The sequence below is a fragment of the Tetranychus urticae genome, chromosome 1 (genome assembly GCF_039701765.1).
Source record: "Tetranychus urticae isolate SD_2017Ah chromosome 1, NJAU_TeUrti_SD_1.0, whole genome shotgun sequence".
In the NCBI taxonomy this organism is placed as follows: domain Eukaryota; kingdom Metazoa; phylum Arthropoda; class Arachnida; order Trombidiformes; family Tetranychidae; genus Tetranychus; species Tetranychus urticae.
The window spans coordinates 25271279-25296152 of NC_142958.1; the positions used below are offsets into that span (position 1 = coordinate 25271279).

At 31.0% G+C, this 24874-nt stretch overlaps 1 protein-coding gene across 1 annotated transcript; it reads right to left on the reverse strand.

Annotated features, from left to right (window-relative positions):
• Window positions 1–2292: 2292 nt before the first annotated feature.
• Window positions 2293–22974, reverse strand: LOC107368589 (uncharacterized). The gene is made up of 5 exons (XM_015936440.3): window positions 20702–22974; window positions 13637–14449; window positions 11981–12139; window positions 3303–3994; window positions 2293–2753 (listed from the first exon to the last, which is right to left on the reverse strand). The coding sequence occupies exons 1-5, from the start codon at window positions 21696–21698 to the stop codon at window positions 2520–2522; spliced, it is 2895 nt and encodes a 964-aa protein (XP_015791926.2). The 5' UTR covers window positions 21699–22974; the 3' UTR covers window positions 2293–2519.
• Between the last annotated feature and the right edge of the window lie 1900 nt (window positions 22975–24874).

A 24874-nucleotide genomic window follows, 5' to 3' on the forward strand; every position in this document is an offset into this window, starting at 1 on the left:
AAGGTTCAGTTTTATGATTAATTGAATCTCATTGTGCGTTCAATGTGGTAAATTGAAGTTACAGTTTAATCATTAAGATGCTGACAAATGAATAAACTTATTTCATTGAAATTTCAACTCAACTGAACATCATGCGCCATCTGTTTTTCATCTTTCTACTTAGTCAGTATTTAGGAACCGTCGGAAGGGAATGAATTATCAACAGAATATCGAAATCGTTGACTAAATATCAAAATCAAAAAACGAATAACGAGTTAACAGTTAAAGGAATATCGATACCGAAATCGTAAATTAATTAACGTCCAACAAATTGCTTAGCATTTAACAAACACCAACCAATCAAAGTTGACGATCTCAGAAAGGGACCTTTAAATGTCATTGAGGGGGGAATAACTCAGTGATCTTGAAGTTCTGGATTAATGATTCTTTAATTTGAGGAATGGCTCAAGATTATCTGATTTCTGTTTGAGTTATCAGCACAAACGAGCGTCAAGAATAAAATAAACGCCTAGTAAATTTATAATCCAAATAAGAATGTCTTCTTTGTTCTCCTTGGTGCAGTATTGTTAAAAGTTTATTGCTGATGAATTATCTGTTCAGATTAGGGAATTTTAATTTGTAATTATCATTGATGATTTTATTGCTTTTGCAATGACAAGAAAGAAAGTAAAGGACAAATAGGAAGCTGGGAAATCTCAAATTGTTCACTTTCGAACTGAAAGTGGTCCAAGAGCGAAAGAGAGTCCCAGTGTAACACGGTCAATATCAACACATGTGGTACTTTGGTCACCTTTTGCTCAATAATGGAACCAGATTTTTGATGGTCAACTAGAAAATGCTCGTAATTCGAGAAACAAATTTTCGGTTTCTTTAAAATAGATCAGTTCGATTTTTAGTTTAACCTGGTGCATTCTGTTGAGGTAACAGTTAGAGAGTTGAAACTTATTATTCGTCGGTAAAAATTGTTGTTACAACTAAACAATCGAATCTTCTTTCAATTTATTGACAGTTCTCTCGATTTTGGCCATTGGCCTGAGAAAGCCTTAATATTTCAAGAATGGTAGCAAAATCATAACTCTTTGACCAATCATTAGATTTTATCATGGACTGTTATGTAGCAAAAGATTCCTACAATTCCTACAAAAAGTTCATAGCATTTGTTACTTATGTCGTTAAATCCGATACTTGATCCATAAACTTAAATGCTTACTTGAGCACAATTCTTATGATGTTTTAGATATTCACTGTTAAATGAATTATCCCAGATCACATGTTTAACTATGAAAACACACATCAACACGAAGAATTTTAAAAAATATGGTTCCATAATTAGACAAAAGGGGGTCAAAGTTTCAACTTTCACCTCAATTTTCGCGGAGAAATTCTTAAACAGCACTAAATACTCAGTTTTTATGCCCCTACAAACACAAATTCTTAACTCGATATTCAAAGTCTTTGGCATTATTCCTTTGCTAATCTTGCAGATGGTATTCGTAACGAATGCTGATAAATTTTTCAGTAAGCATTGCTACAATCTTAACGTTAACCTTCATTGTTAATCTAATGAAGAGCAAGTTATTTTAGAAGCACATTCATTGTTGCATTCCAAATCTTTTTCTTGAAAATAAATCTCCAGCACGTAAAAGTAATATTATCAAATTTCATTACCATGATTTTAACATAATGTTAAGGCATTACCTTCACTAGTAAGGCCGCAGTCAGATCGAGCATGGTAATAGGTTTACAGATAAACATGCTTAACTCAATGCTTGAATAAAGACAAAATCCAGAATAACACTTTGCATTGAGAAATAAGAAGCCATTACTGTAAATGATAGTGTAACTAGACAACTACGTATAATGTGTTAGGCAATTCTAGATTCGGGTTGTGAAACGAGAAACAAAAAATATTGCTACTCTTTTGCTCTGGCCTAATAACAAACCTTATGATTGTAATCGAAATATTACACATAAAATACTTCAATAAAAATCTTGTATTTCTCTTCAAAATCGACGAAATCGAGAATTAATTAGAGACTAATTGGAGTCTTGATGATTAGGTATTTCAATGCCTAAAAAACCTCAGTTTTATCGAAAATTTTTGTAACTTGAATCAATGACTTGAATATTTTCTAGACTTTAGATGGCATCTTTGAATCTTTTAGTGAAAATAAAAAAGTCGAGATGATTGTTATTCGAATGTGGATTTATGCAATTTTCGGATAAATTGAATGAGTATTACATGGTCATTACTCTAACCTTAAAATTCACTATCAGCAAACTTTCATCATATTTTCTTTTATCACAGATTTATATTTAATAATCGTTTGATGGTTTGAGAGGAAAGTTACACAATTTAGTAATGACGATATGTTTAATAGTTGATGAGGGAAATGTAAAAGTTGTAAATATGTGCAGTGAAGGTTCAATGATACAAATGCAATCTTTGACTAGAGTCAATAACAGCTAATAGACTTCAGTAAAGATTTGCAGACTTTTCCATGTTTTGTTTTTCCTTTTCAAACAGTTTCTTCTTTTATATAAGATTCCGATGGACTTGAAGGTTCCGGTGATGAAGAAATGTAACGCCTTGAAATATGAGGCGGAGATACTTGGAACCTTGAAGATGGCATTGATATAGCTGAGGCTACCGATGATCGACGAGAAGCAACATTGAACGAGAATCTTCTAATTGGCGGTCGCAATTCGCCATCCAAATCATCATCATCATCTCCATCCTCACCCAAGTTGTCCTGAAAGAAGCAAAACAAACACAAAAAATTAGTCAAAACAGATACTAGGTTACAAAAAAAGATATGTAACGTTTTCAAACTGATATAACATGTCAGTTTTTAATTTTTTGATAAGATTTTTTTCATAAGTTGAAAATTTAGTTTTTTGTCTTTCATTTGGTACTACAATCGTAGTTTTGGGACACACAAATAGCCCACAAATCAGTTTTAAAAAAAAGTCAATGAAAATTATTTTTGAGAGATTAACATGGCGCGTCTATGGGAGATTGGAAAAACTTGATTTCTCAATGTTAATCTTCCCATAGGATTCACAAAATAATTTTCATTGACTTTTTTTAAAAACTGATTTGTGCGCTATTTGTGTGTCCCAAAACTACGATTGTAGTACCAAATGAAAGACAAAAAACTAAATTTTCAACTTATGAAAAAAAATCTAATTAAAAAATTAAAAACTGACATGTTATATCAGTTTGAAAACGTTACATATCTTTTTTTGTAACCTAGTACATTTGAACATAAAGAAGGTGAAAAACAAGAAAAAATATAAACCTCTACATTTATGACGATATTGTGCATTGCGTATTCAGCTATTGATTTACGTCTTCGCAATTGTTTCATTAAATCAGCAAATTCATCCTTCAACTCTTCCAACCGATACTCAATGTCTTCACGATTCATTGGATTTGTTTCTAAAAGCTCATTCATTTGATACCGTTCGTATTGGATTGCGTTCAATTTTGCCGTTAAATCGCTGGTTAGGTAAGGGCCAGTTCCGGTAAAAGGTGTTTCAATAACATAATTTGGACTTCGTTTCTTGGGTCGACCTTCACCGGGAACTCGTCTTTTCGAGAGAAGTTCACTCAACTGTCTAATTTGACCTTTAAAAGCCTTAGCTAGAGCTCTGGCACAGGGAAGCAGCTTGGATGAACTTGACACCGAGACAAACAGCTTGTCTCCGTACGATATTGTATTGAAGGTTATTGAAACTGATGGAGGTGGCGACATCCAGAATAAAATTTTGCGTAACCGATGTGAACCTATGGACACTTCGGTTCCGGGCCCTTGAAGGTTTGACAAGCAAACGGATGAATTGCGATGAATCAAGTTTAGTATGAAACGGTACAATCGACCAGGAAGCAGCGAGTTGAGGTAATAATGAGCACCATACATGACGGCTGGATCAGCAGAAGTCTTCAATTCCTCCATGTTGTGCCGTATTTCCCATAATCTAGGAATGGCTCCTGAAACAAAAAGACTTGATTAGTAAAGTTGTTAAATAAGAAAATGTAAATACAGTTCAATATGGAAAGTAAAAACACTTTGCTAATATTATAATGAATTGAGAGAAAATATTCAAAGCTATTTCCATTTAATGAAACCTCAATATCAATCATGAAATAATGAGTTTTACTCCATTTTTGTAAGCATGAAAATTTGATCAAGAAAAAAACTCTTTTGTGTAAAAATTTTCTGCTCAATTTGAATGCAACACTAAATTTCAATGCTTTCATTATTTTCCTTTTCCATTTCATTCCATTTTCATATCAATGTTAATTACCAGCAACTCTGAAATTCCTGGCAAAGAATGATATTATTCATGGAAAGAAATGACTTTCAGATTATTGAGACTTTCCACTGCATTTTTGCTCTTCCAAACAATTCAACAAAATGAAACAAATTGAACAATTTCAATGCAATTATTAATGAAAACTGAAACAAATGAAAAAAAACAAATTCAATGCTTGAACCATTGTTGAATCAAGTCAAATGTTTGTTCACTTCAATAACAAAATGAATCAAATGAATGGGAAAAATGTAGCAAAAACTGGATAAATATCAATTTGGGTTATAAATTGTTATTAGCATTTAGATGCAATTCATCACTATTTTTATGTGAATAAAAGCTGAGAGCGCAATAAGGCAATACAATTGCAATTGCGATAATAAAAGGTTCTTGTTGAAGGTGAAAATGTATTAAATTGTTGAAAAACTTATCAGGATTAAATGAACATCTTGATGCTTTAAATGTATCATTTCAAGATGCTATTTTGTATCAACTGTAATATCATTAAACTTAATGATAACCATCATTATGAGCATAATGTTTCAATTAGGCTGGGAGAGACAAGAAAGATTAGAGGAAAATTTTTTTTGCTTTACTTAGCAATTTTCACAATTTTCATCATGAATCTTCAGGTTTTATTAAGAAAAAAAAGTAAAATCAATATTGATTTGGTTGGTTCCTTAAAATGCATCAAGATTTATAACAAGTTTCCAGAATGAAAGACAAGAAAATGATGAGAAATATCATCTTATGCTTGAACAAAATGGCGTGAAAATGTAAGGTGCAAGGACAAAATGCTGAGAAAAAAATTCAAGATGAAAATGAAGTTTATCTTAACAGCTTATTCCTTCCTTGGTTAGTCTTTGAAGATGCCTTTTTTGTGTCTTCATAGTCAAACTCAATTGCATTATAATGATTTAGAGTGTAAACCTGCAAACTTTTATAACACCAGCTTCGATTGAGAGTTGATTAGTTATCATTGATTAAAATTGGGTCATTTATTGTTGCAGAATAATAATGAAAATGCATTGAACCAGAATTTACTTATCATGCAAGTTGAATGCATTTTATAAATTAAACTGAACAATGAGAAAATACTATTCAATTTGGAAGCAAAGATTCACACATTTCGATATTTCACTTTGAAAGGAAAATTTGAAAGCAAAGGAGGATGTCAGAAATGGCCAACTTAGAATTTTTTATACAGAATTTTTCTTATTCAGATTTGTTTACTGATTTCAAGAAAATTAATCGATTTTTCCCTAGCACGCATAGTTTTGAGACATATTTAAAAGACTAAAAATGCTGAGTGTAAAAATAGTGCGTAGAAGCCAAGAATTATGGACAGATAATTTTTATTCATCTTTTCTTATTTTTATGCGTTTTCAAATGTGTATAGATATTAATGTAAACACCATAGCTTTTCGTGCAGTATAAACATTTAAATTGAAAAATATACGGACAAATATGATTTCTACTACTTTCTTGTAAGAACTTTTCCCCGTCTTATCGTGATAGTTTCTCCATGTAGATTGCACTTATAGATGTCATTTTCGCCAATTATTTTCTCATGTAATAAAGTCTTACATTGTTCAAGGTAGATTTGATTGTTGGATGAAAAGATTGAGTAAAATAGTTTGATGGGCTCATGATAAATATTTTTTGGCAATCACAACTTGCTGCTAGCTGTAATGATATTAATAATAAGGAGGTGATTTTGATGTTGATGATACGTATTTTTATGGTTCAGCAAATTGTGTTGATTGGTAAATTCAGCCATTCCATAGAAACATTTGGTTTGAGTAGCATATGTTTGAGTAGCTTCATTTGTTGATTGTTTTGCCGGATGCAGGTCAGTACTTTTTGAAAACTGAATTTTTGAAGAATTCATAGTGAAAACTATCGTAAAAGAGTAACAGAAATCAAAAATCGTATAATGAATAAAAACTTCAAATGATTTATAGCAGAAATAAGAAAAAAACTTGAACTAATTAGCAGTAAAAAGCCAATTTTTCGATGATAGTGCATCAGAGTAACTTTTTGATAAAAAGAGAATTAGGCCTTGAAAGCCAATGAAGGTGAAACGAAAATTTTTCAGTTGTTCTCCAAAAATGGCTGTTTCATTGCAAAACAAATCTTTACCAAAAAGCATTCATTCACTGAACGGTACATGAACACTCATATCTTTTTATTAACATGAACTATCAACATGTGCCAAACATCAATCGATATGCAAAGGTCAATTAGAGGTCAAATAACTGAGTGACTTTGAATGCCCTTGATTCTGGATTTATGGTTCTTTAATTTGAGAGATCCCCTGATCAATTATCATCAAGATTCGACTTATGGTTATCGAGTTACTAGAGCAAACGACCGTCAAGGATAGAAAAACGCCCAGTAATAATGTGAAAAAATCGAGAGATTTCAACTTTTGGTATTCTGACAATGTCCCTGAGAAAATCATGTTCGGGTGGTGGGGCAAAAATTAGCATTGGTGTGATTAAAAAATTTCTGGTTTTGATAAAGCACTTTCGTAGCTCAAACTTAGATTTCATTTCCATCAACTGTGGAAACATATTTTATTTTTCAGCTTTTCTCATTGGCAATGTTTTTCTACAGAATTAATGATTTGAGTCTTTAAATGAGGATTTATTGTATTCAGTGAAAAGAACGATCCGCCATGATCGGGGCTCAGCCTAAATATACCTAATAATGTAACCCAACCACTAAATAGACTAACTTTATGCTGTGCAAATGTATTTCAGCAGAAATGATCTAATTTTGTCCGAATAAAAGGCAGAAAAATTCAGTTCAATTTTAGCTCAGTTTTTGCGCTGAAATATCTTTCATTTGAACTTTATTTCAACTTTATCACAAAATAAGTAAAGCTATTATATTTTAGGTGAAAGCTTATCATGCATAAATGTATTCGAAGAAATGGATGAAGTCTTGAAACATGACAAAATCTTAAAGAAAATTCTTTTTGAAAGATTCTGAATTTGAAGGAAAAAAATTGAAAGCATCAAACTAAAGAGTAAACTTCAATTTTAGAAACTTTTCAACTTCGATTGCTTTTTGCTTTAAAAAAAGCTGAAAGACATTTCGATGGTTGAGCTGAAATTTTAATAAAAACATTTTGTTCATAATTGTTAGAAAGGATGAGAGCCGCATCCATTGAGATTTTGCCTTCACTGATTTGCTTGAAATTTTTGCATGCTGATAGACACGTATTTTAATTTATTTTCGCTCAAAAAGACCTAACGGAACTATAGATCGGACATTATCGACAAACAATCGAAAAAACTTCAGTCATTTTGCAGATGCTTTACTCATTTTCATTTTGATGCATTTTTTGATGATCAGTACCCAATCTATCGGAATTGCTGTTTAAAATCTTTTTCTTTCTTGTCGAACTGTCTTTTCGATTTTTTCGAACTATCACCCGATCTGAGAGGAACCCATTAACCCATTTTACGCCATCTTTTGAATTTCGTGAATAAAATGAAAATAATTTTGATTTTTATGTAATATGGGGGGAATAATAATCAAATATAATACATATAATATAATATAGCTAAAAATAGAGTAACAGAATGAGTGCTGGAATATTGAATTGTAATATAATTTGGCGCAAATCATTCAAGTGTATCTTTTGTAACTGAAAACTCACTGAGTTTGTATTAAATAACGGACAAGACAAGGTGAGATGTAACTTTGTTTTTCTCAGGTAACTAAAAAAGGTTAGTGGGTCAAGAGAAATTTGTTGACTAGAATTGTTAAACCTTTGGAAGAAACATTGAAGAGTTGAATTTCATTGCACCTGATGAGCATCAAGATGACAATAAAAACAACAAAGGATAACAATAATAAATGTTAGCGTTTAATGATTGCAAAAAATGCAAAAAGTGATGGAAATGAAGTGAGAAAAGGAAAGAATAAAAAGGAAATAATATTTCTATTCAAGTTTCAGTTGAGCTTTTTGCCTTAAACTCACTCAGGGAAGCAATTTCCATGGCATTTCAACGAAAAGGAAAAAAAGGTTAAACTTGGTGAAAAAGAGTTATGCAAATGTTGAATTGACATGACATTTGATTATGTAATGGCAGGTCAATGAATGACTTTAAATTAACATGTTTCTTCTGATCAGCCAATTCAAAGGCTAAACTGTTTAGACTATTTTCGTGATCATTTCATGAAAATTCAACCTTCTTCTCTTTTCAACTTTTCTCGTTTCTTGAATACCTCTTGATACAATTTCATAAAAAGGCGAAAATATTTTCAAATAATTCATTGAGAATTGAAAATTCAATGTTCATTTCAATCAAAATAAAGTTTGTTTTAGAGAAAACCTTTTCCACATTTAAATTGATAATTTATGTTTGATTGGAAATGCAAATGATTTCCGACTTTCAATGTTTAATGTTTCAATTAACGTTCGTGTGAGGTTAAGTGAAAGTTAATTGTTAGACAAAATAGCAATTATTTCGATTGAAAGCAATTAAATGATTAATAATGATTAATTGATAAATGGCTTATAAAAGGAATTAGTCTCAAGATTGTCTGTAAATTGGGTTATTAGTGAATTGATTGGTAAACCAAAGGTTTTCTCATTTGATTAGAGTTTTGGAAAGAAACAATTTAAAGCTTTTTTCTTGCTCTCAAATTCAATGAGTTCAATTATTAATGGAGAAAAGTTTACATGGAGAAAAAGCTTTGAAAGGTTGAAAGGTGAACAAAACGAAATCAGATTTTACCAGAAAAAAAAGTAAAAACTGGTAAAATTGAGAATTGAATAAGAGATGAATTCGTTTTTTTAATGGTCATCATTTTGTCCATTTACAATGTTGAACCTTTATAATTGGTTAGCTTTTAATAAAATAAAATCGATATTGGCTTTTCTGGTAAACAGTTAAGTGACTTAAAACTGAATTAATTGAAACACATGAAAATAACTGAAACTTGAAACAAATTTAAACAGTTGGAGTTGGCCAGAATAAAGCAAAGCAACTTGACAGATGTTCAACTTTAGTATCAACAAGTTATATTTCACTTTTTTAATGAAAACTCAACTGATTATATTTAATGGAAAGCTTAACGATTCAATGAAAATGATTGAGATTGTTGATCAAAGTTAAACAGAAGAGTGAAAAAATTGAAAATTCGGGAAAAGATTGAAATCTTTTAAGCAACTCTTTAAGTTATGGCAGCAAAAATATGAATCTGAATACAGTACATGTAAGATTCATGAATGAATGCTGATAATAGTCTGGAGTAAAGAATGGAAAATTGAAGGAAAGAATAAAAAAGGTAACATGGAATGAATTTATATCAATGATAAGGAACTGAAAGACAATGGTTTTGGCAACTTTGAGAATAATATTCAAGATAATGTTCAAAGATGATGAATGAAGTTGAATATCAGAAACATTTTCATTGTTATCTAATCATTTTGAGATCATCATTTATCGTTTTAAATTTTAACTGGATGACAATGCAAGATGTACAGTTGAAATTAAACTAAGAAACTGGGTGAAAGGAAGGAAAATGCATGGAAATCTCAATATTATTGAATAGACTGATTGATGGTTATTAATATTAATCATTAATAATGGTATTAATGCAGAGATTGTTATTACAATTTCATGTCATGATGTGTCTGTTATTTGTGAGTAAATCATTGGTAATGTTCCAATGGAACATTGAATCGTCAAATTGATTCAGTTTTCTTCTTGTTTCATCTTTGTTGTTTGACAGGTCAAGATTTAATGATGATATAAATAGTGATGATAATAATGATTATTTACTCATTTTTTTCTGACCTCATTTAATATTCAATCTGGTTATATTGAAACTCATCACTATCGTCTCACCTCATATCTTAATATAATTACTTTTTCCACTCAAGTCTTTTACTTTTCTCATAATAATATACACATATTATGTTAGATCTTGTCATTATTATTATTATTATTATTATCATTTGCGACTCCCTGTTATTCAATTTTATCGCAAATTAACAATTCAATTTGACTCTCATTTAGTTTTCCATATTGTGCTTTAGTTTACAACATCATCACTTGGAAGCACAGAATCAGCAGCCATTTTTACTTTATCTTCATTATTTTATAATACTCATCAACAAAATTGGACGGAAGGTCATGAATAGTTCAAAGCTAACAGAGTCAAATTCAGTACACATGCAATTTCAAAACAGTCACTTTCAATTATCATCATCATCAACATCGTCTTTCTCTTAATCATTGTACATCATAAAAGTGAGCCTGATTGGCTCATAAAGTATGCATCTTATAACCTAAAACAGTTTCACTCACGCATCAAACACAATATACAGTAATGATATTTTACGAGGAAAATTTTTCATTTCATCTCAATAATCTTCCTCATCATCCTACTCATCGTCTTCATCATCTTCTCCACCATCATCTTCATCATCATCTTGATCTTGTTCACCATGATCTTCATCATCATTTCCATCGCTTTCATTAGCTCCAGCATCTTAAAAGTCTTAGCCAAAGGCCATGAATATCTCAACCTAAGAGAGTCAGTCTGATCGGATCAACACTTGATCCTTTTAGGCCTCTTTACGTGTCAAGTGTCTGGTCATTTTCATCTGCTTTTTATTTGTCTTTTTTGTTGTTTCCAGTTGCTTAAGACTTTCACTATTTTTTTCATCTCGAGTTGACAATTAAATGAAGAAGTTGCCTTTTCTTAGTTGCCTTTTATTTCTCTGTTGCTTGTTTTCCTTTCACTTTAACTATTGCTAACTTTAATTTGCCTTAAAAGACTATTATTCATTAGTTAATTGCTGCTGATGCAAATGAGCTTAATCTTTGGCTGATTAGTGAAAATTTGCTTTCTTTCTTTGTTCAGTATTCACCTAATTACCATCAACATTTAACCAGCATAAAAAGTGAAACTTAACGGGTGGATAAATTGAAGGGAAAAACCTAAACTTAACCCAAAAAATTTTTTGATTTACCAATAAAAATTGCAATACATAACATTTGCCTTAATGTCTGGCTATACATGCAATCAATCTTGCTTACTTTTTGTTCAACCATCTCTGTCTCTTTATCACCAACATTAACATGGTTGTTCAACTTTTTTTTGACAGTTCCAGGTTCTTTGTGAGGCAAAAGAGGTAAAAATTTTCATATCTTTTCCCATATCCATAATAATGATAATCATGAGCATTATCAAACTCATTTCCCAAGTTGATACGAAAATCGAGACACAAAAGCCTAAGTTAGACTGTCTATTATGCGGAAGGAAAAACCTGGTTAAAATTGTTTGTTTCACATTTCAATTGTACTCTTGTTTAGCCTCTTTCATGGGTTCATAATAATTGAGTTGAGCAATGGTTAAGTCAACAGTTATTTTGTAGCAAACATTTTGATACAATGGTAAAGATGAAAACAGAAAACACAATTTTACACTTTTCAACAAAAGATCAGGAAATAATGAAATATTTACTTTTTTCAGTAAAAGTTAAACAAGTCAAACCAAATATTAATCAATAACGAATCATTAAAGGTAAAACTGGTTAAAACTGATTTCAAAAATTGTCCAAAAAATGGATCCAATTGAACTTGCAATGATTATTCATTGAAAGGGTCAATAATCAATCAATAGATGACAATACCTTCAATGCTGGTTGGAAGTGGCAATGTAAGTACAACATAATTAACTCTGACAATGTCACTTTCAGCATCATTGATTCCTCTTATGTCAACCGGAAGAGAGATTCCAATGTCCGGTGGATTGGTGATATTCCTGGCAACCATATATCTTCGAACAGAACCTGGAAAAATTGAGGAGAAAAGAAGAGATGAAATTCAAGTGACGAAAAATAATTGTGTGAATAAAAAAGGAAAAGTTAAACTGAGTTGACTAAATGAATAATCAGAGTTGACATGAAAAGGATTCAATTGTTGAGTCTAATTAAAGGCAAAGGGAGACAGAAGTAAAGGATTATTGTGATGAAATGTTGGCCCAAAATTAACAGTTAAATGTTGATGCAAACGGTTAAATGGATTTTAGCTTTGAAAAAAGGGTTTCAATTGAATGGCAATTTTGCAGTTGCAATCATTAAAACAGTTAACTGGTTTTGATGTAAATTTTGTTGAAAGCAAGTTTCAAAATTGCCAAGCTAAGCTAGTCAACAAATAAACTCAGTAATTATTTGACACTCAAGTTGCTATTTTCATGATGAACCTTTTAGACAAACAGAATTACAAAATTCAGACTTTCCATTTTCTAGAAATTAGATTTTCGTTGTAAAAATGCTTCAAGAATGCGATCTTACAGTTGAAAGATTCTGGTTTTGTAACTTGGGTTGTGAATGGTTTTACCAACAGTTTAGGTTCAACTGTTGGTTTGGGTTTGGGTTTGGGTTTGTGTTTGGGTTTGTTTGACATTGAATTTTGAGACTCTTTGAGTGATTAATATGATTGTAGCGTTTGAGAAAATGATGAGAAAAGAAATTAAGAAAATTAATTTTCCTTAAAGGTTGATTTTACATTTATGGTAATGGAACTGTAATAATACAAATTGTACAAATGATATTTGAAACAAAATAGGAAAAGGTTAACATTTACAAATGTAAAAGACTGAGAGTTACGTGATTTGATGTGATGAACCAACTATTGGTATAGACTATGTGAATGTAAAACAATTACAACCGCAAACACATTAGTGGTGTTACATGTTTAAATATCATTGAAAACATGAAAGAGTAACAATCTTTTGAAACGATATCTCGTGATAAACTTCATCAGCAATTGAACATTATCAAAATTATCTAAATTCATCATAAGTATGGAGAACACGATAATCAGTTGAAGATGAAAACATGAAGCTAGTGAATCTAAATGAAAAGCAAGAAATTAATTTGAACGAAGACAATTGATAAGCAAACGAATGCAACTCGAAACCTTTTTTTCCCTTTACCTAAACACCTGGTAAAGTGTACCAGAAAATTGAATGATCATAAAAACATTGGAGACAAAAAACAATCATTTAAAGCGTAATCCAATTTCATCATAAATCTTGTTGACAATAAATCCATAGAGATATTCAGAACAATCTATTGTCTCCTTAATAGGTTAATGTTGCAGAGATGAGAAAATTTGGTGAATAAACAAGTAAAAGAAGAAGAGGAAAAAAAGTTTCATTGAAATGATTCCAGCCTCAAAGGATGGCAACAGTTTGAGGATAATCATAAAGTCATTACCTAAGAGCTGGTAAAAGGAATCGATAAAAAGTGTAAAAAAAGGAATGAAACTTTTTTAAGGTTTACCTGTGACTGCAGCTAGGATAACATCATTGAGGCAACTTCTTGTAACTTGTTTAACCCTTTGAATCTTGGCCATCTCAATGGTTGTCCAATGAACAGATTTGTGTGAATGTGAATTATGAGAATCAACATTTGAACCAATGTTGTAAGCTGTTGGTCCAAATGATGATGTTACATTATTACTTTCGGTATTACTGGGATTATTGTTATTATCACTATTAACATTATTAATGGTGTTATCAGCAATATTATTGTTATTGTTATTATTAGTGTTAATCATTATTGCTTGATCAAGATACTTTGAATGTGAACATGAACTTTTAGTTATTACTTTGGATGAATCCTTTTTTTTAAGATAATTGGCTTTACGCTTGGTAAATGCCCAAATGATCCACAAGGAAAAGGTTAAAGGTCCAACAATGGCAGCTCGAACAAGATTAATGGTAAAATTTATTCCACCAAAGCGAGGTTTAAAGTGTCCAGTTGTGGCCGTTGTTCCCTGAGTGGTTCGAATAAAGGTTGTAGTCTTGGGTGGCGCCTGGTCAGCCAAATATTGCACCAACAGTTTGGCCATGCCAATGCCATCAATGACAGACTGGTGAGTACGAAGTATCAGGATAACCTGGTTAAGGTATGAAGCACAGCATCGACGTATCTGCCAGGGTGGAAGTGAATGAGGCAGTGAACATGACATTACTTTAGTTAGATGGTTTTTCAGTTCACTTCGTGAGGTTAAAACGCAATCATTGATTATTTGCTTTTCAATGTTGAACTCTTCAAATGACAATCGTGACCAAACTGGAGTTCGAGTCAAACCTAAAGTTAAAGGTAGAAAAGAGAAGGGAAAAGACATTAAAACACTGTTTAACTGACAATTAATTTCCAATTAATAATTGCTTCTTTAATATTTTAACCAGCTTTTGCTACTTTTTCATGTCGCTAACAGATTGATTCAAAATTGGTTCAATATTTGCATTCATCGTTATTTATGTTTACCCAAGTCTACTGTGTTTAGATATTGAATTGGCTTTAATCAGATGAAGCAAAGGAAAGATTGAGAAGGAAAAATGAAAATTTCTTCATTTCTGGAAAACTGTATTTACAATCAAATTTAAAAATGAAATTCAATATTCAAATATAAATGTTTGAGAAACAGACATCAATCTATTTAATCAATTGCTACAAGAAAAAACGATTTAATTATGTTAATTTCAGAATCGCCTGAAACGAAATTGAAGACATTTCATGAAATGCAAAAATTTGAAGCTTCCATTTACATAGCTAAGTCGATTCAGAATAATCCTTTTTTTTGGGTTCACATTTGGTTTTGAATATAATCAGAATTATAAATCTATTTATATTAAAGATTCAACTAAGTAATCAGATTTGTCTTGACAGCTTTTCCCAAAATTGTTGACAAACAGATTCGAAGCCAATGAAATGAAAAACTAATGCGAGGCACAAATAATGGTCATTACATTCACTGGAGGTTGAAATGTTCTCAATGGTCAATTTAACTAATTTACTTGATTGGAAAAGTGTAATATTTACGTAAAAGGATTTAAAATGGAATCATTTGTGTATTATAAATGATGAGTAAAATGGCGAGTAAAGGACTTGAAGTTTTCATGATCAACTCAGAATTGTATTTCAAGTCTAATCAAATGCCCAGGGATACCTTTACCTATTAAAGGACAAGCTTTGTTTAATTAGGTTTTGATCAAAGGTAAACAACAAATGTACATTTAACAAAAGAGTTAATAAAGTAAACAGTATCATTATTCACATTGACCAACCTTAACCAGAAAAAAAAATGGATCAATATTTTTATTCGTAAAAATTAATTTTCCACAAACAATGCAAATTAATTAATCAAATCAAGGTTCATACAATTAGTTGATTATCATTTTTCAAGGATAAATGATTAATGAATCTAATTGGAATATAAAAAATGCATAATTGTACAATTGGAAAGCAGATCAAAAGGAAAGGTAAAAAGGCAAAGAAATGGAAAGGATTCAAATTGTTTTTCAACTCTTTCATGGATCTAATAACCTATTAGAGCAACAAGCCAATGAAAGCTGGTGTAACTGCTGTAAGGTGTTGACTGAGGCAGAAAAAGTAACGGCAAAAGTCAGAGACAACCTGTTAATCATGGAAGGCAATTTGATGAGAAACATTTTCTTGGTAGTTTGGGTGAAGAAAAGGGTTTCAACAACACTTGAACAGGGAAGGGAAAGAGATGTAATTTAGGTTGAAGCAAATAACATGAGTTGACTTATTCAAGAATCCAAATCATTTATGGTAAAGTTGGTTAAAGATGTTTAAGTAAACCAATTCATTTGGAAATTGTTTCTCAAGGAACAAAAGTTCTTGCGTAAATTTCATGATCATTCAAATGAAAATATTCATTTTTATAATTCTTATCATTTCAGGCTATTCATTCAATCGATACAAAAAAGAGTCTCAATGATTATCGCTTTCCAAAAGAAAATTACAGAATTTCAATATTGATTAAAATGATATTTACTCAATTTACAGCAATATTGATACATTTATTACAAAACTAGATAATCTAGTTTCACCAATCAAGTGGAATCACATGAGAACTCGAGAATGGAAAATTCACTGGAGAATAAAATAGTTTTTAAAATTCATGGCAGAACTCGATTTTTTATAAAAAAACTGATAAAGAGGAAAGTTCAGTTCTAAATAAGTTAAAGAGTTTCTTTGCACATTGAAGTCCACCATTAGTTTGTAACGGTGTGAAGGGTTGAAAATGAATTAGCTTCACATGATCTGACTGTTCAGAGAAAGAAATGGAATAATCTGGTTCGAAGTAAAACGAAGAGAAATAATGAAAAGTATTCACAAATGATTCAATCTGCTCTTTACATGACTCTACGAATCTCAATTTATCATGTCTTTTCAAGAGTAAGAAAAGCTATCCACTGAACTCATCCTCAGATATCATTAGTCTTTCACTGTTTTGCATGAAAGAGAAAGGGTTCAAGCAGCTGAGATGATTTAATAACCAACTTGCAAATTCAAGAGATCGAGGCTTCTCCATGTTTTTTATCAAGTTGCCTGAAAAGAGATCAAATTGAAGCTGAAAAGATCACAGATACTTTTCAAGATTCCAGCAGCTTTATTAGATAAAAATTTCAGAACTTGGATAATCAAATAACTCTCATTTAATAATCGAAAATCGAATAAAAAATGTGAAGAAAAATCAGGAAAAATCACAAATTCAAAGCCAAAACTGTTTTGATTTGTCCATCAAAATTCATCTCAGTTTCACGATTAGAAATTTGAAACAACAATTATTGAATTGTTGACTTTGGCGAAGTTTTCAATGGATAATTGTTTTACCGATGAAAATATTTTCCAGACTTATTCTGAAGAATCAATATTCACTGAAATCATTACCTAATATTTGACCATTAAATTGAAGAAACAAGTGAAATGTTGGAAGAAAAGCAAACCTTTGGTCAGTAAATGTTAACTTTGAAATGTGATAGATGATAATAATGTTGAATCAATACATTTTACCAGCAACTAGAAATGATATATTACTGTACTATTCGGGTTAACAAATTTATTATTACAATTGGTTAGTTTTTGGGTTCATATTTTTACTGGTTAAGAAATCATTTTGCCTGTTATTATAATAAATGTATATTAATAAATACATAAATTACGATTGATAAGGTTAAATAACGAGAATGCAAGAGGTAATCAAGTGGAGGAGAAGAAGGAGGAAAAATAATAATCAATAAGACGGTAAATAGTGATATTTGGGTTCATCTAAGGTAAGTGAACATAAAAAGATGAAAATGAAATACCAGATAATTTGTAAGTTTGTTTTTTCTGTTCCTTCCCTACGCACACAATCAAATCATTAATTCAACATTTTGTGGTGCAAAACTGAGTAACGATATAACATGAGTGAAAAAAGTAAAAGTTGCCTGAAAAGAGTTTGCTAATCATTTGAAATGTCAACATTTTTCAATTGAAAACCTTTCCATCTCGTCATTGATCAACTGTGAATAAAAATTTGAAATGTTTGTATTAAAGGATAAACCTTTTTTACCCAATCAATACAAATCAATTATCAAGCCTTAACGATGAAATAATGTCAGTTTCATCGTCAGTTTTTTTTCTCAGTTGAACTTGAACAGTCAAGGAAGGCAAAAATGAAACTGAAGTACGAGTGACAGACTAACCAGTGAACCAGATTTTGTGAGAATCTCTTAGATTGGAAAGATGATGATCAAGATGAGTAAAGATGTGAACACAAAAAAGAGATGAAAGATTGGAAAGTTCAAGATGGAAAGATGAAGGAAAAGTTGAACCAGAAAAAAGTAGAGTTTGCATTCACACAGTCTTGGATTGTTAACTTAAATTTAAAAAATGAAACGTAAAAGGATGATGAAGATGAACGATGTTTGTGTTGAAGGATGAAAAGTCCAAGTCAGGGTAAAAGATGACGATAAAATGAACAAAATGGCAGAATACTTTTAAAGAATCAAGAAAAATATGAACAAACTGAATTACAATTGTGTGTACAATTTTGCGTGAACAAAGTGCAACAAGATTTACTATTTGCCAAAACTAGCAAAATTCAATTTTTTGTTGCTTTTCAACAAAAAATGATTCTCAAACAATTTCATTTCTGGAAATACATTTAAATAAATTATCAAACATTGAAATTGAAATCAATTTTTTCTCAATTTCAAAGATTAGTCGATATTTTCAAGTCTTTACTTGCAATGATTTATGAGAGTTAAATCAAGACATGAACTAACTGCAAAACTGGAAAGACATTGGTTGGAACCGATTAGTATTTAGATTTGAAAGATTGTAATTATAATTGAAAATGTAAATCCAATTATGATTAAATGTTTCGACGTTTTTTTTCTTGTTTCATTCAATTTTCAATGAATTTGGGTGATTTTGGGTTTTCTTGGTTAAATTGATGGAATGATATGGAAAAAGATTAACAAGGGAAAGTAAAAATTAATGTTGATGAGAATCATTGAGCCTTTTCAGTTGAGTTTAATCTGGATGAAAGAGATGGAAAAGATGAAAAGAAAATGAAAGAATGGAAAAAGCTTATCAAATGAATTGAATGGAAAAATATTGTTATTATCTGAATAACGTTGAATGGAAAGAAATGGTTCAACGTTAATTGTTAAATGGATCAGAATTTAACTTGAATCAATATTCATTTAATATGAAAATTGATGGTTTAAGTAAGAAAATATATGAGATTTTCAAGCTATTATTTGTAAACTTATCATGATTCTTGTTAGAGTGTCATTCTTACAAATACAAGATTTTATTTTTCCATCTTCATGTAATATTAATGATGAATATGAGCTGATTCAGACAGAACTAAAACTAACCGTAGATGTTGTTTGAATGTTGAATAAATTTTTGTATCTACTTTTAACAGTCGCTTATAATGGACTGTATAAGTTGACACAAAAAATTGTAAAATTTTGGGTTTCAAGGTTTGTGGTTCAATTTGGTTATTATTGGGATTGAGGGAAAACGCAGAAATGGTTGCATTTTCATCATGATATAACATGGGAAAAGGAATGAAACAAGATATGAAGATGGGTTAACATGAGGTAGAGGAAAAAAAATAATCATGAAAGGGATTAAAATCGATAAAGTTGAACAGGAAAAGGGAAAAGATAGAGAATCTCAGGAAAGAAGAAAAAAAAGGATAAAATTGATTTGGACTGAGGGAATTGGAATGAGTTTGATAATAGAGAGTAAAAATGGTTAGCAGTGGAATGGGAAGAAGGAGAAGAGGAACAAGAAGATGGTGATGATAAAAATGAAGATGGAAGAGCAAGAGCAAGTTAAAGGAAATCAATAAATCTAAATGGAAACAACAATCGACCTTTTTGCCAGCAGAAAACATATGATCAAGATACATGAACGGTGTTAACTAATGTTTAACTGAAACAATATTTTTACACGCCTCTGTTAATTCAATATCATCATCAAGAATCATCATCACCTTGATAGCAATTACAGTATATCATGTAAAGAAAAATTTACAGCGACAGATAATAAAAGCTATACATGGATGATAATGACGATGAAGGAATAGAGGACAGATAAGAAGTAAAAATGTTCAAGTACAAAAAGACTAATGGTTTCTGCGTGAAAGCTGACTGTTGCTCATAATTGTTACCAATATCAATGTAATATATATTTGGGTAACAATCAACTTGATGAGCTGAATGTTAAAGCTACTGTAAATGGCGCTCCTGTCTTTACCCAAAGTAAATCTCAACACTTTTTGTCTTCATTGTTTAATGCACATTCACGTGATTCTTATCTCCCTATTCATGAATATTCAGTCAATATTTATTGTTGCTCTTGAGTGTCTTTTCTGTTTCCTTCATTCCCTCTGTCTTTATCCAGTGAGTTGATCATGCAATATAAATTCTATTCTGAAATGGAAAAGAAGATGAGAGAGAAAAAAAAGAGGTTAGCAAAGAAATGATTAGGATGATGATAATGTGAAAGATGGAAAGAAATGAGGATTTTTTTCATCATCATTTGTTATCCACTGATAACAGTGAAAATCAATTTGTGATTGTCACCGTTTGCCTGAGGGTGGGTAAGATAACGATATCATATTACCATGGAGGAAGCAAGAGTCAAGTCAATTTCCACCTGGTTTCAATATAAAAAAGTACTGTTATTATATTTATTGGATCATTTTTTACTCTTCTTTTCATCGCTTTCTTTTCCAACCTTTTTCCGCTATTTCACTTGGTTATTTCAATTTTAGAATCAATTTTTAAATCAATATTTAATCAGTGTTGACTATATCTTGACAATAAATCAACAGTTTTGATCGTCAATGGAAAAGAAGAAAAAAATAATCAAGATTAGGTGTGAAGATAGTGAAGGTTAAGTTGAGGTGGAACAAAAAATAACAGCTTTTAAATGCATCAGTTTTCAACCTTTTAAAGAAGCAAAGGAAAACTGATAACTTTTTTTTCATTTTATATAACCTTAATCACTGAGTTTATCCCTTACCTTTGTAACATAAAACAGATCGGAAACGAGCCATTTCCGGCTTTTGGACCACTCGGGCCATAAAAACATCTCTTAACTGGTCAATATTTAGTTCACGGTCGATAAAAAGAAGGCAAGTGCTTATAGAGTTTATCTTGGTTCTCGGGCCAAGATTATTATTGGAACCTAAACTGTTTGGATTATTATTGTTCTGGTTGTCATCATCATTTGAGCTGCATTTTGTTCGGGAAGCTATACTCTGTGGAATCAACCAGTATGATTCAATGGGAGTTGTTTCAATCATGGTTGCCGGATTTCCTTTAGAACAGCAATTTAGACACTTTAAAATCAGGATTGCTGGAATCAGAAAACAGGACAATGTTAGGACAACCGGCAGGCCAGTGATTAATGCCAGTAGAGTAAAAAATAGGGTTAATAGGAAAAAGGAAGCTATTGAACGATCTAGTGGATGTTTCAGGTATTTAATTGGCCTCGATTTGATTCCACCATAACCGTGGCTTAGCTTCTTTTTGATCTTTGACTTTTTATTGTTTTTAACCAATATCTTGATACGTTGATTGAGGTGAGATTCATCGATGGATGAGTATGAATCGTCAACTGAATGAGGTGAAGGCAGAGAAGCTTGTTCAAATTGTGAAGTAAGATGTTGATGGTATTGATGGTATGAAGTAAATTGAAGATGACTTGGTGAATGTGAATGATTCCTATACACTGGACAAGGATCAGAAAGGTATGATGTTGTAGATTGTGGATCATCTTCATTGTTTGGAGCCGACCTTCTATCACTGTCATCATGGTCAATTGGTGATCTCGATTCAGCCAGATAGTCACTGTCACAGTATCCAGGTGACGGGTGTGAGGCAAGTGATGATGAAGATGGTGGATCAATGGGTTGTATTCGTATTCTAGTTGATTGCAGTGGATTGGGTGATGATGCATCATTATCTTCCTCATCTGGATCAGTGTCATGCTTATCTAAAAAACTTTTATCCAGCATTCGTCTTGATGGTGATAAGTGTAATCAATTGAAACATTGAGATGATAACAACGCATACCCAGCAAAATGGAATGACAAGGAAATGAATCGATTAAGCTCGCTTATGGCCAAAATCAAGTTGAGTAGAAGCAAAAGCATGTTGAATCGTGCAAAAATGATATTTTGTTGGAAAAATCACAAGTTTTAGTCATTGATTGAGCAAAAAACATCATTGACTTTTTTTCTTATTAATGATACGCTGAATATAGAAAGGGTCCTTTTTGGTCAACAAGATCACATTAATTGGATTGAAGCAGCAACATAATGGTAGCTAAAACTCGAGTCAGCAATAAACAAAGTTAGATGATTTAGCATGTTCAACATAACTAGTTTCATTACGGTTTGGAATTTCACTGATTAATTACAAAAGAAAAGAATCCAAGTGTTGAACATTTGATAAAAATAGATGCATGTTAATGTTCATTTAACAAAAGAAACCATCAAATGGTTACAAAAAAGTAAGTATTCAATAAAAGAACAAAAACGAGCTTGAATTGGGTGATCAGTTTGTGGTTTGCCGGTTCATTATTAATGGTAAAAACGGTTGAAAATAACAGCTTTAATAGCAAAATGTATCGCAATTTTTGATGATTTGTTGGCTAATGTAAATATGGTGAGATAAAATGTAACGCGCGAAGTGTAAACAATATGGCTGATTAATTGAAGTTATTGATCGTTAATTAAAATAAACAAGTGAGAAAAGAAGAGAAGAGAAAGAGAGATCACAAGTTAAGTAAAGAAGAGTCGAATTGGGTAACAGGAATGGATATGAACAGAGTAAATTGAATAAAACTAATCATTTATAATCGAAGGTTGTTATTAGAAGGAAATTGGCTCCATCGAGCGAAAAGTAAAATGGCCATTAGAATGATAGCCAAAAATTGTCAAGTTGATGAGATGATTATAAAAAGGGATAATAATAACCAGATAAACAGATAATAACTGTAAAGCCAAAAACGAACTGTTAACGGTGGTAATGATGTTGGTTATGTGGTCGTAACTCCTGTTGACTATCAAATAGACACCAGACAGAAAAAGGCTATGAAGAGGTAAAAAATAACTGAACACAGGGAACAAAAGGTAACATCATGAGTAAACGAAGAAGCAAAATCTGTAATAATGCAAATTATCAGAATTTTAATGAACCCAAAAGAGAGGCAAATAAATAAATAACTAAATAAGATGGAGCAAAAATCGAGTTGACTTGTTTGATTAACAACACAGAACACACACAAATAGCAGATGATGATCAATGAGTTAAACCTTCTCGTCTGATTCACATTTTTAACCACGTAAGCTACTGACATCTATCATTCACCCAATAAACCAAGATTGGGAGAGACATTTTTGGGTTACTCTGGTTACAAAAAGGCTAACTTCATTAGCTTTTTTCGTGATTAGTTTATTGTAATTTTACCAATTCAACAGTTACAATTAATTTATTACAAATATTTAGAGTATGATTATACTCTATACTCGCATGTGACTCTAAACATTCACCAAGCTTTACCAGTTTTTGGTAAAAGTTGGTATCAAATTAAATCAAAACCAGGTTTAATCTTCATATCGTCTTTCAACTTTAACCCATTTGGTATTTTAATTTCCACCTTTAACCAAAACAACTTGAGGAGAAACCAATTTTTCGTCTTCTTATAACCTATCAACTATTAAATAATTGGAGTGGAAATTAATTTTAATTGCCAACTTGTGAGTTGCCGGTGTAATTTGATTTGCTCACAGGTTGTTTCCAGATTTGTTTGTTACACAGCCAAAGGAGTAAAGCGATTAATTTTAATTTCTATATTCTATCTTCTTAATTATTTCATTTTAATTTATTAATATTGTTCCATCTCTACAATAATGTAACCATTGTCATCATCATTATCATCATCATCATTATCATCATCATTATCATCATCATCATCATCATCATCAAAGGATGGACCCTTAAGCATGAAACAAATGGTTATAGTTAAAGGAAAAACAAACCAACAAAAATAACCATTTTCTGGTTGCAATCCTTTTCTTTGGGTTCGCCAAAATATAACATTTCCCATTAAATTAATTTAAATAATTTAAACAAACATTACATAAATAATTATACACATTAATATTATGATTATCATTCATCAACAGAATCATAACCCGGCTAATAACAAGAAAAAATGTGTTGAAATGAACAAGCGTCAGACCCTAACCGGTAGCTTAATTTTCATGCTAAGAGGTTATACTTGCTGCACTAAATCTCAAGACCTGCCGTGCTAGTAAACGATGAAAAACCAGGAGTAAATGACAAATTGATTAACATCTTTTCCCCTTTTCAATTTAACCTCAAATAATGATGATTACAATTCAGTGTAAATTAGTATTACACATGGGAAACTACAAATGATTAGACCATTAATCCAACAAACCAATTTCACATTAAATCCTCTTGTTGTCCACCGAGAATTGACCCTTCAAATTGAGTCTTGTAATTCAACCTAAACCTGAAATAACCTAAAAGATTAAAATTGTAAAAAAACTCAACAAAACCTTCAACAATAACAATTTCAACACAGATTAACTCAAATATCAATTTGAATTGGAAAAGAAAAACAAACCAAAAAATGAACATAAAATGTTTATTTATAAATTCACTTCAATTTTCAACGATTCACCAAAGTTATTCTGATAAATGTGTAAATCACAAAACATTATCATTTTAGTTGGACAAAACAAAATTTCATTCCATCCCTGAACAGTTGGATATAAAGACTACAAAGACCAACTCTAAGCAAGGATAAGAAGTAAAAAAATGAAATAAAGTTGACCAACATGAAAAAAAGTGAAAATATATTAATATAAAAAAAGTAGACTTGAATGATACTCAAACTGATAACAAATGATAATAATAATTTGTAATAAATATGCATTGAAAATGTTTTCATGGAAACAAAAAGAAAATGTTTCACTTTTCTTCTGTCCAGTTAAACATGATAAATGGATTGAACTAACCTTCAAGTTTCCAGGTCAACTACAAACCGTCCAAGAATCAATTTCAATTTGAAAACAATTCAAAATTCAATTTCCGCTTCTCAACTTACCGTCAAACCCAAAGCCGGAATCGAATCAGAAACTGAAAAAAAGTTCAACTC